Source organism: Aptenodytes patagonicus, chromosome 3 (assembly GCF_965638725.1).
Source record: "Aptenodytes patagonicus chromosome 3, bAptPat1.pri.cur, whole genome shotgun sequence".
NCBI lineage: Eukaryota > Metazoa > Chordata > Aves > Sphenisciformes > Spheniscidae > Aptenodytes > Aptenodytes patagonicus.
The window spans coordinates 91,651,240-91,669,071 of NC_134951.1; the positions used below are offsets into that span (position 1 = coordinate 91,651,240).

General features: G+C 38.8%; 1 protein-coding gene across 1 annotated transcript in view; it reads left to right on the plus strand.

The window, feature by feature from the left end:
• KIF26B (kinesin family member 26B) overlaps positions 1 to 17,832 on the plus strand; it is a 299,953-nt gene that overhangs the window by 104,071 nt on the left and 178,050 nt on the right. The window contains exon 4 of the mRNA XM_076334227.1: positions 15,206 to 15,372. Coding sequence (XP_076190342.1) covers positions 15,206 to 15,372 — 167 coding nt within the window. The remainder of the gene's footprint in view (positions 1 to 15,205; positions 15,373 to 17,832) is intronic.

Sequence of the window (17,832 nt, forward strand, 5' to 3'; positions counted from 1 at the left end):
TTGGTCATGTAAATGCACCCATTTTACGTGACTTCTGTCACTGCAGCCATTGTGACCAGAGCAACTTAGTGGTGGGAAGTATTTGGAGAATTATCCCTGAATTCTTGGTTTAATGCATTAATAGTATGGAGAATTTAATGGTTTAATGCATAAATATATTCATTCCACTTCTGATTTTTTGGGCGTGCTTGGTCTAGTTTCTTTATTTCTGTGTGCATGTATTTATGTATACACACACACAAATATATCTCTTTCTTCCACTTCATTTCCTCTAGGAAAGACCCCTATGCTGCTTTTCCAAAGGAAATTGCTGATAAACTTCAGGATAGATTCTGATCTGAAATTAAGTTCACTCTACTGGTGACAGAGCATCATCATGCTTTTTGCTTTTAGTAACTCTATGCCATCCTGCTGATAGTAAGAAAACCAAAGAATCAGAGTACGCAGAGTTCTGAAAGCTACTGTTATAGAAGGGGGAATGTTTCAGCCGCTCTTAAGAATACACACTAAGCAGTAGTTCTAGAAGTGTTTCAGGCTTGGTTCTTTATTATCCTACATATGGAATAGTGCTCTACATTTTGGAGCTAGTTCATTCCCGTCTTGTATTCCCTTTGTCCTAGTGTAAATGACTGTGCAAGATGACTTAGTAAATGCCTGCAGTATACCTTGTGAAGAGACATGTGAGACCTTTTTCTTCAGTTATACAGATTACAACACTGTACTTCCACTGACCTGTAGTCAGTCATCCTTCTTTTGGCATGTCACTGTGGAGCAGAAAATCAGTCCATGATGCTCTATTAAAAATTAATTAAAATAGAATAAAGACTTCCTCTCAAAAATTGATTTAAAAGTAACTTCTGAAACTTCTACATTACAAACCCAGTAAACAAATTGAAGGGGAGAAATCCAAAACGTTCCATGTGCAAATAAAAATCCTCTGTGGAGTGCTGAAAGCCAAAATGAAAACTGAAGATAACCATGAAGCATTTATTACAGTTCAGAATGGTTTACTAGAGTTTAGGCACCATTTCAGATGATGAGCCTGTTTGTTGTTCTTATATTTGAACTTCATTAAATGCATTTAATTAAATCTATTGTAAATCTGTTTTATTCTCAAGGGGCCAGTTAATGTAATCTTGCTGTTTGCTTATGAAAAAATATCAACGAACAGTTCCTGCACTAATTTTAATCACTGTTTATTTTTAGACCCTAGTGAAGTGCGTTTTGTCAGTTTAGTTTATTGTGCAAACTCCTTGGGGCAATGACTTTTTGTCTTTGTTTGTGTCCTGTGTAGAAGAAAGTGTATATTCGTTGTTGCTGTGTTTTTTTTTTTAAAAAAAAAAAAAAAGCAGAAAAAATAAGTAGAGAAGGCCCATTTGAAGGTTATTTAAGCTGACTTTTATGAGGAAGAAATAAATGTAGCTATAAGTCTTGACTGTATACTTTCAGACAATTTTCTTAAGCTGATATTCTCTCTTCACCTTCTGGCTTTTGACTGTTAAGATCTTTCAAGTTTTCCAAGTACTTTGTTTTGTTGTTCTCTCCTGTCTCTTAGGCTGCCAATAGGAAAAGTGATCAGGGTATGTAAAGGAACAAGAGTAAAAATTAGGAAATAATAAGCCTACAAGGAGGCAGAAATTAAGAAAACGACAAGGGCCTTAGGTGATTCACAAAGTACAGGTCTACTTGAGATTAATGTACTACAGAGGCAGGCAAGAATTTATAACAAAAACTGGAAGAACATGCTGTGTATGTACTGTGAACAAATTTTGCTTTGAAAATATACACAAAGTGTACCTATCAGTAAAGAGTAAGTAATTGGCAGTATTTACTGTGTGCACTGCATTCCAAAGTTAAACACATTAGGTAGTAAGATGTGTAAGACTTTGCATATGACTGTAATTTATTTGTCTTTTACAGCCCTTCTCCTAGACAGGAAATAGCTGATACAAGGTCATTAAAGCTGTATGGAGTCTACCCTTGGTTTGATCTAAGTTCTGTTTTACTGGAAAATAATCCTTGATCAATCAAGTGTTACTTATTTGTCCACCCAAAATTCTCATGATGTAGGTTATACTGATGGAATTTGAAAGAATATCCTCTTTTGAGGAAAGGTTGCCATCTGTTAATGCTGCAGGTTCTGGATCTTCAATTGTTCCCTCTCCTGCCTTTTCAGAAAGGGCTGTAGAGCACAGCCAGACTAGAGCCAGTGCTTCTTCTGCTCTGTTATGCACTTTTCAGAACTGTGCAATTTTGAAAATATGCATGTCTGTAGTTCATATCTTCCAAACTGATCACCGATTTTTTTTTTAATTCCATCTGAGAAAAGTAAGAGTTCTGTGTCTCAGTGTTGTCTAAAAAGAAGAGTCATGTAAAATCAGTGGTGAGGAGAAAATATTGTTCTTCATCTGACCTTATTTAGCTGGTCAGGAGAGATGGGGATTGGTATTAATTACTCAGTCTGCAAGTGAATGTGCACTAAATTCCAGCTGAGGATGGACAGTCAGCGTGCTTAAAGTTCTCAGTGTACAAGGGCCCTGAGGGGAAAAGTGGGAGTATGATCTTCATACTGTAAAGCTGTCATAGTGAAGATGGATTATGATGGTTCCTGCAGACCAAAATACAGATTACATATAGTGGGGAAAGATCATTGTGTGCACTTGAATTAAATGCTAGGTCAGCTTCAGCTAATGTGATATCCATCTAGCTCCTGGAAAACCATGCTCAGCTTGGATCCCTTCTAGACTTGCAGATTGAAAATGGCCAACAATTTGGATTGAAAACGTGACAGAAGTTGCAGCAAATGAGATGATACAAAACCACATTTAGCTTGGAAAATAGAAGGAGACTAGGACTATATGTAAAAAGCTGAGAATATGTTTAGCGCTGTGCAAGAAATACCCATCCCATTCAGCAGAATACCATAGCAAGTGCGTAGCCTGATGCTCACAAGCCGAACTCTTTGCTGTGCCATTGAAAGGTGACCAGAACACAGAGAGGCCCAGTTCCTAACGGTATGCACCAACAGAGCTTAATTTGGTGTTCAGCTGAGGATCTGCTCCTCCTCTTTGCTTTCATTAGCTGTGAGGGCAGTAAATCTAGAGCAAACAGAAGACAACATAGCATAACTTGGCACCTTGTCAGCCTATCGAATTCACCGCAGGAAGTAGCCTCCAAGTCAAGCGCTTATAGCTGAGTGATTTTTATGACTGCTAATAACAGCTGTAGCTATGCAAACTAAGGTAATAAGGCAATCAAACCTTAAAGCATTCACCTTCAGGGCCAGGAAGGAACTGTTTCTGTCCAGCTAGTGGTCTCATTTGAAGGCTTTTCTGGCACCTTTTGAATTCTTTTCATGTATTCCTGTTAAAAATGATGGTTGTTGCCATCATAAAATAATTTTAAAACCTCAGCAGGACATTTTTATTGTTAACATGAAAGTAAGACAGGTGTTTGTGTATTGTGACAAAGATTAGAAAGACCAACCTTGTTAAATTTATAGAGAGGTCACTCCTGCTGATGCATAGCTTCTGCAGAACTGCCTGGTTTTTTTTTTTCCTGTAGCAACTGCATACTGACTCCTCTGGAAATTAGACAGTTTCATGGCAGCTGCCATTAGCACTGGTAACTGAAATTAGCTATTGCCACATCTCCATGTTGGTACCATGAAAGAAGGAACACCTGCAAGGGGCTGTTAATAGTAGGGACAGAAAAGGGGAAGGCAGCTACACAAAGCCAAAGGGCAATGCAATTCAGCATGACTGTTACATTGTGAGATGGTGGATTAGGCCATGGTTTGTGCAATTCACTGCAAAGGTGGAAGTTTTCAGCATGGAAGTTGAGGCTAAATGCTGTTTCCCTGTGGCAAAAGAGGAACACGATATTGTTATGCTTTTTGACTTGAGGTTGGCTGGTGTCGAGGTCTTGCAAGGCATTTGCATTGATAGGGTATGCTGTTGACTTCTGAAGAATGTATCAACATCTCTGCTTGTGGGAGTGAAATAAGATAATTTCCTAGGCAAGTGCAAGGCTCACAGTTCTGAGCCTTTTTGAGCTGGAATTCAGCTCCCTAAAAGTGCCTTTCTTGCAACACCACTCTGGTACTTCTCTTGTTTTCACTTCTGCACATCTTCAGTGCATTTTTGGACCAAGTAATAGCCAATCCCCCGTGTTCACGTTTAGCCCCACTGAACTCTTCTGAACATGCGGTGTAACTTTTGAGCAGATCTGCATTCAGCCTTGCATAATGGCTCCTATTTTGGCTATCCTAGCCTAATCTAAGTGTTAGGACTCAGACACATGATCAGCTTGATAACTTCTTAGCAAGCTTACTAATACATGGTAACTGTGAATGCATGTTCATAGTTCACAGCAAATTCAAGATAATTTGACTTGGTTTCTTTGACTTAGCTCTAGAAAAGTGATTGTAAGATAAATCATTATTACCTTGCATTTGCCACAGGCTAAGTGTGTGCATGTGGACAACTGTTATGACTCAGCATAGCAACTTATTTCTGTGCCTGAGCCCTCATAACCTCATACAATGTCAGTTAGTCAGCATTCGGAAAGCAAACTGGCTCCTAGACAGCATTACAAACGATGAGTTGAAAGGTTCACCTGAATATGTTAAACTTCAGTGATATTAATTTCATTGTGAGCATTTAAGCTGATATCAACATTTTAAGAACTAAATTTCATGCAGAAGATTGGGTACTTTGCAGTTCTAAATGCTTCCTATGGAATCGAGCCCAAACAGAGGAAGCAGAAAAGATGCTTTCTTCTTCAGGAATGAGACAAATTTCTCTTTTTAAGATGAGACCTTACTGGAATACAGGAAGATGTGTTGTAGCACTGGTTAAGCTAAACTGAAATGAAGGAAAGGGATGCATCAACTTAATGACTAGACACTAAGATCTGAACACAGTATTTATTTTTTAAAGCTTTCTTTGCTGCCTGCAGGTTTCAGTGGATTTTCAGAAGAGCTGAGAGTACTTGAGCCTTAGACCTGTCTTAAGAGATGCAAATTTAACAAAGCATTCAAATGTGCACCTTAAGTTTTATTCCACTAAAGGATGGATCCGGATATACAAGACTCTCCTCAGAGTCCTTTCAGATGATGAGTTGTTAATATTTCATTGAGGCAGCAAAAGAGAAAGCTGCGTAAGCAGTATTAACAATCATTGGTGTCAGAGGTTAACTTTTATTTAATCAGTTTTTAAAAATGTGCTTCTATGTGAAGGTGATTTAGGAAAGTGTATGGAAAAAGCTACTACAGAGTAATCTTCAAACTTAGAATATTTGATGAATTGAGAAAGATTTCTCACTCTCTCTCAACTTAAATTTCCCAGGCTTCTATATTGCTTGGTCCAAAATATGCCTGGCTTCTAAATGAGTTGGCTCTTCTCTGCAAGCAGCTCTTTTCTGTTTGCTCAAAAGTTCATGCCTCATGCAAGATTCAAGTCCTCTGGTTCCTCCCTTTATGAGGTACGTTAGTGATAGTCTTATGACCTAACACACAGAGAAAACAATTTGTATTATTGTGGTATCTGCCAGCACTAATATAATTAAACCTTTGGCAGCAGTTTATAGAAAAGCTAATATTCATAATTTCTTTCTGATGGGGAAGCCACTGGAATGGTACCAGTTTCTAAAAAGATGCAAAGCATTTGCTAGATCCCTGGGGGTCAAACCCATGCACCTTTCCACAAGCAGCTGGGTAAGAGACCTGTCAGATGTGTACTGATCTTACCCCCCAAAAAGGTCAGATCTTGAGGTGATTATGTGTGTGGGCTGAATTTGCGTTATGCCACATTCTTACGCAATAATCATTGCAGGAATCTCTCAGCCTGTCAGATTTTTTTTCATACTGGAAATGAAGTAGTTCTTTCTCTGTCTCCTCGTGTTTTCATGGTAGAACTTGATCATATGTCTTTTAAATAAAGACTAATGATCCGGCTCATACACCTATGTGTGGAAAAACTAGTGGTGTTTTTTATTGCTTACTCTCTTGCTCTAGCTATAGAAAGAGGTTGCTTTCTGGGTCAATAATGCTATTTAAGTTAAGCCCACATGCTGACACACTCCGGTAGCTTCTAGAGCTGTTCTTGTCAACTGGCAAGTGAAAGGTCAATGGCTTACAGATTGCTGTTTGTGATAGGGAAACAGCTACAGTAAGATTTGAACTTCTTATTATGTCTTGATGTTGCTGGCAGGTTAGTAACTGATCAGAGAAATGAAAGTTTGTTTTCATAACAAATGTTTTACTTCTGCACACAGTGAACTAGAGAGACTTGTGCTGCAGCTTCAAAAGTACAGTCACTTCATTTAGCTGCTGCCCCGTGTGTACAGACAGGCAGAAGTCAGACATGCTCATCTTTCGTAGTCCGCACCCACTCTTCATTGCTGCACTAGTTGTTTTAGCACAATTAGCCTGGCCACTGAGGTCTTAAAAGGTAGCTGATGCAGCAAGGGATTAGTGTGGTTGCTGAATCTGGATGTATGAAATCAACTTTAAGTGAGCCACACAAAAGAAAGGCCTTTTCTCTTGTAAAAATGTTACTAATATGATAGCAAATAAAAGTCATAGTAGAAAAAGATCCAATTAATTTCCAGCTGCACAGCTTTAAAATGCAGCAGCAGGATATACAGGTAATTAAGAGAATCAACAACTTTACTGAAGTAGATTTAAAAAAAAATTCTGAAAGCTAGAGGCAACCTCAGCTTTCCCACAGATTGCCATGTTATTGTTGTCTTATTGACAAGAAAGGAAGCAGTTTTATTGTGTTGCTGCACAGTATCTTTTTGCATTGCCGAAATGCCTAGAGACACAAAATTGAGACCAGAACCTCTCTTTGCCAGCTGCTGTTCCTATTTTTCATTTCCAGAGTAACTATGGGAATATGCCAGCTGGGAAACCTTACATTGCTGTTCTGTCCACAGAGACTTGGCTGGTGGAGCTTCATGAATGAGAGGCATATTTGGGTCTAGCTGATGGTGCTTTACTGCTTTACTCACAAGGAATAGCTCACAGCATTGCAGGGGTCTGCCTGTGGGGAGTCTGCTTCACTGGGGGAGCTCTCGGGTATGGAGGGTGAGCAGACTTGCACCCCAGGGCAGCTGTCCTGCCTGTGGCATCCTTGGGGAGGAATAGGAGAGGCTGGCATGACCCTGAATGGACGTCAGAAAACATTGAGGGTATTGAGGAAGGCGAGTTATGATAGCTATTGTGTTTTTGTAACAAGGTAGGGGGCTTACCTTTCAGAAAATAGTTTGATAATGAAGTAGTATCCAATAAATAAAATTTGCAGGCTATGTCACTCAGGCTAAAGGAGCGCTGCAGACTACAGTCTACAACTTCTATACGGTAAGTTCACTCTAGGTAGATATTTGCTGTCCTGAATGCTTCAGATCATGTAATTTCCGCTCCTCTAATATTTCCCCCCCCTCTTCGTTTGCCTTTCTGCTTAATAAATATATCAGTACAAAATGAGTGAGCAAGAACCAGGCTTGGTCAATACTATTTCAGACTCAATATACCGATTCCTTTTGATGTAGCTAGAGTACTAACTATTCCTTCCATGGATTACTTAGTTCAGGAGGGCGTTGGCAAACTGAGCGAAGTAAATTCATTGTTAAGCCAGATCAAAATGAGTCTATATCCTTCACGTCTCGGTGGTGGAGGTTGCTTGGGAATATGCATCAGCTTACATTTACCAAGTTACGGTCTGTATGGGAATTTGCTGATCAAGCAAATGAACCATTGTTACAGGCTTAATAGAACAGATTTCCTGTTTTATAATAAAGCTTTCATTATTGCCAATGCAATTCTTATTTGGTGGTGTTTTTGAGGAGAGTGTGCTCAAGAAGTAACTCTCAGATTTTCTGGCAGTACTGTTGCTCTGTATGTTTTTGATTTTTTGTTTGTTTGTTTTGCTTTGCTTTTCGGTTCAAAAGCTAAGGCAAGAATGTGCACAGAGTGAATAGGTGAAAGTAAGAGGGAGACACTACTGAGAAAATAGTGTCATTTACAATAGAAAATACAGCATAAATAAATTTCAAAAATGCTATTTCAAAAAGGCAGAACTCTTAGGAGGAAGAATCAGAGGAAAATGTCTTACAGTAGAGAAATCCATCATTATTTGGATGTCTGATCAGCTGTTGGATCAGCTTCTAAGTAGCTGATCTTAAGACATTAAGTGATTTGTTGTAAAATATTTCATTTAATGGTATGGGCTCTTGATTGTGAGATGGAACTAACAGTATCATAGCAGTTTTGATGCGCCCATGTCTGCGCAAACTGGGATTTCATCTGTGCTGAGGATTGTACTGGATCAGTGTTAAATAGCTATCTTGTTTATAGAGGGACATGGGATGTGGCTGCAACAGTCAAAGGTCATCTTTCTTTTCGACAGTAGGAAGCCGGAGGTTGTAATTAAACGCTAGGTGCTGTCATGGTAACTAAATAATGTTTAAGTAAAAGTAGTTTATGCTAAATACAGTTTGACTCTTCCTTGTTAAATGCAAAACATAATCAGCATTCTTGCCATCCCAGTGGTTATCCCTTTGAAAAACCTCACTCTTTCTAAAGGTGCACTGTTTTTTGTTTCAGTACAAAATCTGTGCCACTGTGGTGGCCCCTTCTACTAGATCAATATTTCAGATTTCGTGTGCAGATTTGAATAAAGCAGGAGCAAAGCATGCCCAAGGACCCTCCCTAGAGTTTCAGCATTCGCAATGAATGGTGAGTTGCCTTTGCTAAGCAGTATTCAGTATGTCTACATCCAAGAAAGAGACTGAATGCAGCAGACATTATGCATGTCCTTTTTCAGCCTGTTCCTCACAGAACACATTCTTTTGACAGGAAAGGACTATCAGGAATTGCTGTCTTGCTCTTGCTCACACAGTGTCTGTATCAGTGGTTGCATTGATCTCAAGCTATAGCAGTTTAGTATTCTGCTCTGAGAGAAAAAGGTCATAATCAAATGGCAAGATGCTGTAAGACTATGCCAGTGCCCTTAACTACAAGAACTTGCTACCATTCCAAAATTATTTCTTCTAAAGGTGGATTTTGTCATGAATAATTCCTTAAATGTCACTTCTGTTGTAGTGACTGATTTGTGACAGATACGGAATATGTCCTTGGTACTCTGTGGTATATTAAAGATGTCTGACTTAGCAAATCCTCACCACTTTCAAGTTGCTCTGATTGAATGGTGTAATTGTTCCTTTTTGCCCTGTGAAGGATGCGTTAAAATTAATTTGATAGTTGTGTGGGCAGCACAAGATTCCTCTTTCCCTCTGCCCCCAAAACCCTACTTCAGTTTACTGGCAGCTCAGTAAACTCTCTACCAGATTTACCTCAAAGCATTTGAAGCTGTATTTAACAATGACATTTGAAACGGACTCTTAAGTATTTCCCTTTCCTATTTTCACATGCTAACCTCTCCCAACAACACTCTAAAATTATGAAAATGAAACATAGTAAATGTCAAATTATCCACATTCTCTTTTTCTTTTTGGCACTCAGCACAGTGGATCCCAGCTGTCACCTTGTCCTTTGAATGCTACTGTAGATAAATTTCTGCTGCACCTTTTTGTTACTGCACAGAACTTAGTGCATAACTTGCATGTTAGGCAAAAGGGATGAAGTCAGTATTTCCAGAGGGCCTCAGATAAAATAGCCAAATTGTAGGAAGAGGACCTAATATTATTGATACATTATCTTGTTGAGAGATGCCTTCTCTAGGTGAAGTAAGACTTTGATATTCTTTTCATTAAACTCTCTTCTGCTGAAGAAACTCAAGAAGTGTCAGCTCCTGCTCCGTTTGTTTTCTGATGCTGCTTCGTATAGGCAAGTTACTGTAATTCCTCTGAATTTGTAGTGGCTGGCAAAGGCCGTGGCTTACTGAAGACTCAAGATTTTTATCTTGTTCTGCAATCCACCATACTGTCACATCAGACAGTTAACTCTTATACACTAAAGAAAGTGGAAGAATTCTTTGAGTTTTCCAAAATAATTTGTAAATTAGTGTTCTTGCCTCAACTTGTAAGAATTGGTAGGAGTAGGTCAAGCCCAGGAAAAATAGGGTCGCTTAGTTTTTGGGAAAGTTTTGGTACTCTATACATGTGTCAGAAGAAAGGCACCTGTGAATGATATACTGTGAGATGCCTCTCCCAGTGCTTGTTTCATCACTCCCATAGACCAGAAACTAGGCTTCTTGAGCCAAACAGGAAGAACAACTTTATCTTGTTACGACTGAGAGTAAACTCTGATGAGCCAAAAGGAGTTGGACAGAAGGTAAAAAAAAAAGGTAAAAAACCCCCCCAAAAACTTTAGAAGAGCCAGAACATAATGAAAAACTTGAAATTACGCTGCTAAGCTTGTGTTCTAAGCAGGTGTATAAGAATTTATGATGTTTTTGGTGTGCTAAAGCTTTGAGAGAGGTATCCTTTAGAGCTTCCCTCAACTCATCTTTTAAAGAAGGGTCTTTCAGAAGAAGCTTTTTCTTGGTTAATGTAGACGTTTGCTGTCTAAAATAAGTCAGGAAGTAATTTAGTCGGTATTTATTGGGCAGAAAATTCAGTGCTGCTCTGAATCAAGAGTAGACTGCCAAAGAAGTCATTCATGAGTGTTTGTGTTTATGAAAGAGCGCTTTCTACCTTCAGTTTCTTGTTGCTAGTGAGCTTCTCTACTGAGATTAGGATCTCTGGACACTGAGGATTGCTTTATGAATTTGGACACAGATTTGTATCTTGAATTTGGCTTCAGACATGGATACATTTCATATGTATCTGTGCATCCAGTTCATTCGTCAGTCATTGATGTTACCTAGATTTTGGGGATGTTCCGGAATGCTTCACTACCTCCAGAGCAAAGGATGTTTCACATTGTTCATAAATGCTAACTTCCATTTGTACAGTAACTTCAGTTAGGAGTCCTCAGTTAGGAGCTTTAGAAACATTAATGAGCTTGGCTGTAAAGTGCCCTTACGTAAATATAATTAACCTCATACTGCATGATGGCAAGTCTTATGCACACAGTGACTCTTTAATTGGAATAGGAAGAGAATCTAGCCTGGCTGACACCTGTGGTTCAATTGCAGAGCCATCTTTTTCCTATGAAGTAGAGAATTTAAATCATGACTTATCTCCAGCTCTTGCTGTATACTGTCGGAAAGCAGTGAAAGAGGAGGTTAATGGATGCCTTGCTTTTATGAGACAGGAGGAAAAAATGGGGCCTTGGGAGGGACATCTGTCTTGTTCCATGTGTGCTTAAAAGGTTTTTATTGAGGCATGAAAGGTTGCGGTGTTCCATGCTTTGTCTTTTTGTTGCTTATCCAGGCAGTGATGTGCTGCCAACAATTCAATAAAGGAATTTCTCAAAATATATCCTATTAACCAATCTTAAAGCTCATGTATATGGTATGTGGGTACTCACAGAAGAGAAGAGAAAGAAAATGGAGGAATCTATTCTTCTTTTCCCCATTAAATCCAGAAAAAGTAGCTAGTGAGAGACACGGTGACACTGAAGAGGCAGATTTACATGAACTGTACTTGCCAGGCATACATGATTGGGGGGTGGGAAGGAAAAAAAAAAAAAAAAAAAAAAAAAAAAGCCCGAGTTTGTTAATGTTCACAGCGTGATTTTTTCAACTATGTCTTTTGAACTGGGATGGGGAAAAAAAGAAATTCTCTAAGAGCTTTGGAAATGACTGTTCTATGAGTATTTTTCCTTAAATGCTTGATATGTCCTGGGTGCATTTACTCGAGTTGGTGTATGTGTGAAATTCAGCGAGCAATGTCAGAGGAGAGAGGGATAATTTGGCACTGTGACTGGAGAACAAAGTAAATGAGATGGTAAGATTACCTCCAAAGCCCACTCTTCAGTTTGGTATAATAGTTTAAATGATTTCTGCGCTCTCAAATCTATGAGGCAAAAGAAAGAAATGCAATAGAACTGACTCGAAGTGAGTAGCTTCTGGATATATTAATTTTCTGGACTTTTTTCTGCCCACTACTTTATGTATATGTATTGAACTCTGGGAATAAATGAGGATTTATTAGTAAAATATTGCGGGCATGTGTCTAGGTGTCTAGTGAGGTACTCAGCCTGTGGATTGACCCAGATGTACAAATTTATGCAGTATAAGCAATACTCTGATAAGTACTGGACACAAAAAAGGCTCCAAGCCTGGCCCAGAATTTGGCATAGCACTGTCTTTGCTCTTCATCTCCGCTGGCTGCATGACCAAAGGGACAATTCCATAATTAAATACCAAGTTCTAGTTTGTTATTCTGTTCTTGCTTTGATATAAGGAAAAGATAGCAACAGAGTGACTTGAGGAACAAGTTCAAGCAAAACTTGATGTTCTGCTTGAGGTTGAGTGTTGCAGTATCTCAAGGTACTTTGTGGGCTTTGACCTGTATAAAATCAAGTGGTGTTGCAGGCTTCCCAGATAAGGAACAGTAGAATGTTTGAAATTCAGGGAAATATTTCAGCTTTCATTGCTTCTGGAGACATTCCACTGTTGAAAAATCCCACTTTGGCAGACAAAGTAAGCAAGTGCTAAAACTGGAAACCATTCCTGGACTGTGGCTTAAGCCAGTTCTTATATTGTCTTAATTTGTCTATGTCTTGTGTTAGGTAAAATAAAGTATGTTTCCATTTTGGTATTCTTGTAATACACTGTCAACTAAAAAGTGCCCCTGCTGAGGCAAGCAGTAAATCAATGGAGCTCAAGGACAGACAGTATGTGCATTTGAGAGTTTAGTTCTGAGAGGGCTCATGCTGAGAAATGGATTTTTGCCCAGGAAGTGTGCCAGCGTGGGTAAGGAAACCAGGCAGTGGTGCTGGACCCTTAGGACCAAGAAGGTGCTCAACAAGCCCAGCATGCCCCATTATGAGTGTCCATCCAGGGCAGCTTTGGGACGGCTCTCTGACATGGCTGTTTAAACTGGAATGCTGCTTTTCACAGATAATACATCAATATCAATGTCAACAGTAGCTTCCTGTTTTCTGCAACAAAGCAAGCTGTGTGAATGAACAGGAAGGAGAGCTGCTGCCTCTCCAGCAAGCTCTCGTGGTCAGTACCATGCAGATGTTTTGCAGCTTGCAGTTTGAGCAGCTGACCATCCCTGTAGTACTTGGACTGTTGTGTAGGACACACGATAAAATAGCAGTAGCACTGAAGAGCCTACTTTTATACAAAACAATCCCATTCTGCATTTGTCCATAGTATATGCAATTCCTAAAATGAATATTACTTACCTCTCTTCTCTCTCTGTCCTATGGTTATGAATTCATATGGTATATGAATTGGATGGACTAAGATGAGGTTAGGTTTATAAATGTACTCTGCTCCGAAGGGAGAGCTTTTTAAATCTGTCTGCTTAGCAGTTCCCAACATGGTAGATGATGAAATTGGTTTCAGGATAATTTGAGGGGATATGGCAGAATCTTGTGCTAGTTCACTGCAAATATAAGTATCTGAGTTAGCAAAAATTATGGAAAACTTGAGGAGATTATTGTTTAGTGAATTCAAGTGTACTGGATGCCCCAAGTGGACATACATAGCTTAGCAGAACACTGAAGAACAAATGTCTGTTTACCTGCACGCTGGAAATGTAGGGAGGTATCCTGGCAGCCAGCCTAAATTCTTGTGTTTTAACAGTGGTATGAGATGATTTAAGTCCAAGATTTCAGCTATAGCCATTGAGAGCACTGCTCATTCAATATAGTGCATCAGTAAATTAGAAAGGCTCAGTGTGTGACTAACATGATAGGGGCACTTTCAGCAATTTTACTGGTTCCTCATAAAATAGTGGCTAGTTCAGCATTCCTGTTCTTGAAGTATTACAGTTGATTGGCCTAAAAAATATGTAAAATAGGGATAAACTCTTAGGTTATCTTCTTAGCCGTAGTAGAATGGGTAACAATTCTCTACAGAAGAAACAGAAGTGGCTTGATAGTTGGTCTAAAAAATATTGCCATATCACATGCCTTTTCCCCTCTCAAATACAAATCACAGTTCTTCAACTTAGCCTTTAATAACTGAAATGTTTAACAGCTGAAATAAAGCAAGCCTAAGTGGAAAAAGAGCTACAGGATGATCTGAAGTACTTTTCTTGATGTGCCTCACAAAGATGTTCTGTTGTTACTGTGGTGATAAGGATAGGCATGAGAACTGAAACTGAACAGGTGAGAGACTGGTTCTTGCAAACTTTTTGCCGGGGGAAGGAAGCAATGCCTTGGATGATTGCTAGCAGTAATTTGGGAGGGTTCTTTTCAGGCATATGTTGCAATTTTGTGACATGCATTGGTGAACAAAAGCCATTTGTGGTTGAAATGAGGGAAGGAGGAAAGGGAAGTTGTTAAGAATTGCATGAAGTACAATAGATGACATCACACCATTGTAAATTCATGCAGAAGTAATAGTCAAGAAACTGAAATCAAAGTTTTGAGGGGGTGCTTCAATAGGGCTGACCCAGCTTTCTCTGAAGTCAATAAAGATCTTTCAGTTAATTTGAGGAGAGCTAGGTCAAGTCTGGTTGAACTCCATTTCTTTTCTCAGGCAATGAAAGGCTGAAATGAGGCTTCCTAACAGGGGGAAAAATGTTAAATGGGCCATCAGAAGAATGAAATCATGGGATGTTTAAAACCTTTTAAGAAAGCCAATGAAAGTGAGCGGTAATGATCCCAATTTTCCAGAGAGGTGATAAATGCTCTAGGATCCCAAGGGACTCCTTCCTGTGCTGCGTGCTGGCTTTTCTGGAGAAAGGTCAACAAAAATACTTAATACACTAGTGCTGTGTTATTTTACAAAGTCAAACAAATGTATTTTTTTTCTGAAGTAAAATATAAATATCTTACACATATCTAAGCTGTCTCTCTTGTACCCTAAGGTAAAACCGAGCAAGGATTATGGCTTACTCTTTCTTTTCCATATGGATGGAAAGCCATAGACGTTATTGACATTTCTAGTGACAGGATGAATTTATCCCATTAGTTTTAATGCAGACAAGGTTAGAGCTGAGCCAAAGTACTGTAGATTAGCATGACAGAAGCAATAAACTTGTTCACAGAGCAGCAAAGATGTAGTGAATGAAATGCCTCTTACTCCATCTGCAACCCAGAGGCACTTCTGGATGAGGAGGGGTCAGCTAGCGAGCTTTAGCTGATGACACTTTCGTTTTTTTCTGTCTTCAGATATCTCAGCTTATGACAGAGACTAGTCGAGAGGGCCTGACTGAAGCAGCATTGAACCACTACAATGCAGATAAACCCTCCTTGTACAGCTTCCCTGCTTCCCAGAGCACATATGTTGCCAGTGAAGTATCCACAGGCACCTCGGTGGCAGCATCATTTTTTGCCAGGTAAGAGAGATTTCTCAGATTTTCCTTCTCTGGAAACGTAATTTCTTTCAAAGATTATTCTGTAGTGAAGAAGTGGGGTTGACAGACTATAGCACACATGTCGAAACATGGCTGTAGATACAGATCTATCACAAGCTTGCTGAATTACCATGAAAATGTTATTTAATCCCACCTGTATGCATTTGTCTGTAAGATGGGGATGATACTTCTACCCTCTTCTGTAAAATATCTCTTTAACTCTTGATTTGGGTTAAAATGTGATTGCGCTCCCAGAATAGTACCTGATTTAGTGACATTTTTAGAGGGATGTATCCCTGAATGAGAAGGACCCATCTAAGTAATTTTCTGAGATAGGCAATTAATTGTAGAGCTAACTGGAGGTGCATAGTTCTGTTTGGCGGGCAACCTTCAGGCTTCTTTATGGAATTTTACTTGCATCTAGGGAAATTATCAAGATTTCCACTTTCAGACTGAAAAGTTAAGGTTTCTGATTTCAGTTTCTGTCCCTGTCATGCTGTTGAATTGACCTGAGGGTCTAAACTCAGCCTCGGAACACCGTTTCTGTTGAATATTCAGCCAATGTTTCAAAAAAATCTTGGTGAGATAAAGTTTCATTAAAAAATCTTACGGCTATCTTTATTAATTTGTTAGTAAAAATGGTTTGTTAAATGGCATAGCAGCTAATAAGTGAAATATCCATTATCAACAATGGAAATATTTTTCTGTGCAGAAATATGGTCTTTGCAGAACATAAGGATTCTAGTGGGGTAAAACGATTATGTAACTGAAGAAATTTAAATAATCCTTGTCTTTTAATGCTTTTCAATAATTAGAAGATTGACTTGGGAAGAGTTGCGGAAGTAATGAAATAACAAGAGAATAAGCTATTTTTACAGCACTTCCAATCCAATCTAGTGAGAGATCTGAATTTCAAAACATGGAGTGAACTTTTGAGTGAACGTCTTGGGCATATTCAGATTACCTTCCTACCCTTTAGAGAGCCAACTATTAGTAATTCCACGTGATTCTATTTTATTTTAAAGGTAAATGGAAAACTTATGAAGTTGTTGGACTCTGTAAATCTGGAAAGAAGATTTTCCTCTCCTATTTTTCCTCACAAACATGAGGACTGCATATGTTCAATCAGTGTCACACAATAAGTGAATCGTGTAAGAGGATAAAGGGTAGCATTTTAGAAGACCTAGTGAACATTGTTTGGGGCAGCTCTGCCATTTTTTCTTTACAGATGTGATGCTGCAATAGCAAATGTGAATGATGACAGTGGCCTTGATTTGCTGCCCTTTTCTGTTTAACTGCAGGCAGTTTAAATTAAAATTGCTGAATGTACTCATATGATAATATCTAACCAGAGTGCAGATTTGGATTAGCACATATTTTAGCTTGAATTGATTTATGAAGATGGCTTAACTCATTTGTTCTTCATTGTTTTACTGTTTTATGCTGAGAAAATTCATTTGCTCTTAACATACTCTGCTGAAATGTAGGAAACAAATTAAATTTACTCAAAATCCCTGGTGTAAATCACAGCATTTTAAGTAGAACTCTGTTAGTTTCTAGCTGATGGTGTGAATTCTTGGGTATGCTTGGCCCAACAGAGATCTCCTGTTTAGGCTGTTTATTTTTAAACTGTACTTAGCAAGACAAAAACGCCTGGTTTAGTTTGGGGTATTGCATAATTAGATTAATATCACTTACATAAGTCAGTTTTGTTCTGGACTTCAAGTTGTATCACCTGCTGACAGTTCAAGCAGCAAATCCAAGTCCATTGTTCACTGCTTGACCTTTTAAGAAGAAAATCCACAACTTGTTTTCAAAATGTGGCGCGCTCATTAATTTTTGTTTTGCATCTGTGTATTTGCATTTTGTAAAGTTGGGGTAAGAAGCATAAGAACCCACATATATGTGTATTATAAAATACAAAGTAGAAGGCAGTGGTTGTCAAACTCATTAACATGGCGTGCTGTTTACAATGAAACAGTCATTCTTACCAGGCATATGAATTCTAAACTTTGGTTTTTCTGATTGTAAGTGACACATGGAGTCGTGACTACCATCTGTGCCTGGGTTTTTTGAATGTGCGTCACATACGATGTTTTCATGGTCAGTAAGAAATTATTACACAGCCAGGGAAATTTGCTAATGTGAAGCTGAAGTTGGAAGTAGAAGAGTAGAAAATACTCTTTTGAAATCTGAATAATGTCCCACAGTATTTCACTTGAAGTTCCCTAACAAGCAAAGCAAACCTCAGATGAGGCTCAGATATAAAAGTCATCCATCATCAGGAAAAAAACCCAATTAACTAAAATGCTACAGTATGGAGGAAATGTCAAGGCATCCATGGGAACTTTTGGTTGTAATTACTTGAGAAACATCAGGAGTGGAATATACTGGGAGCTCATAATTCCTCTGTTCTCAGGCACTACTAGTCCAACAATGATA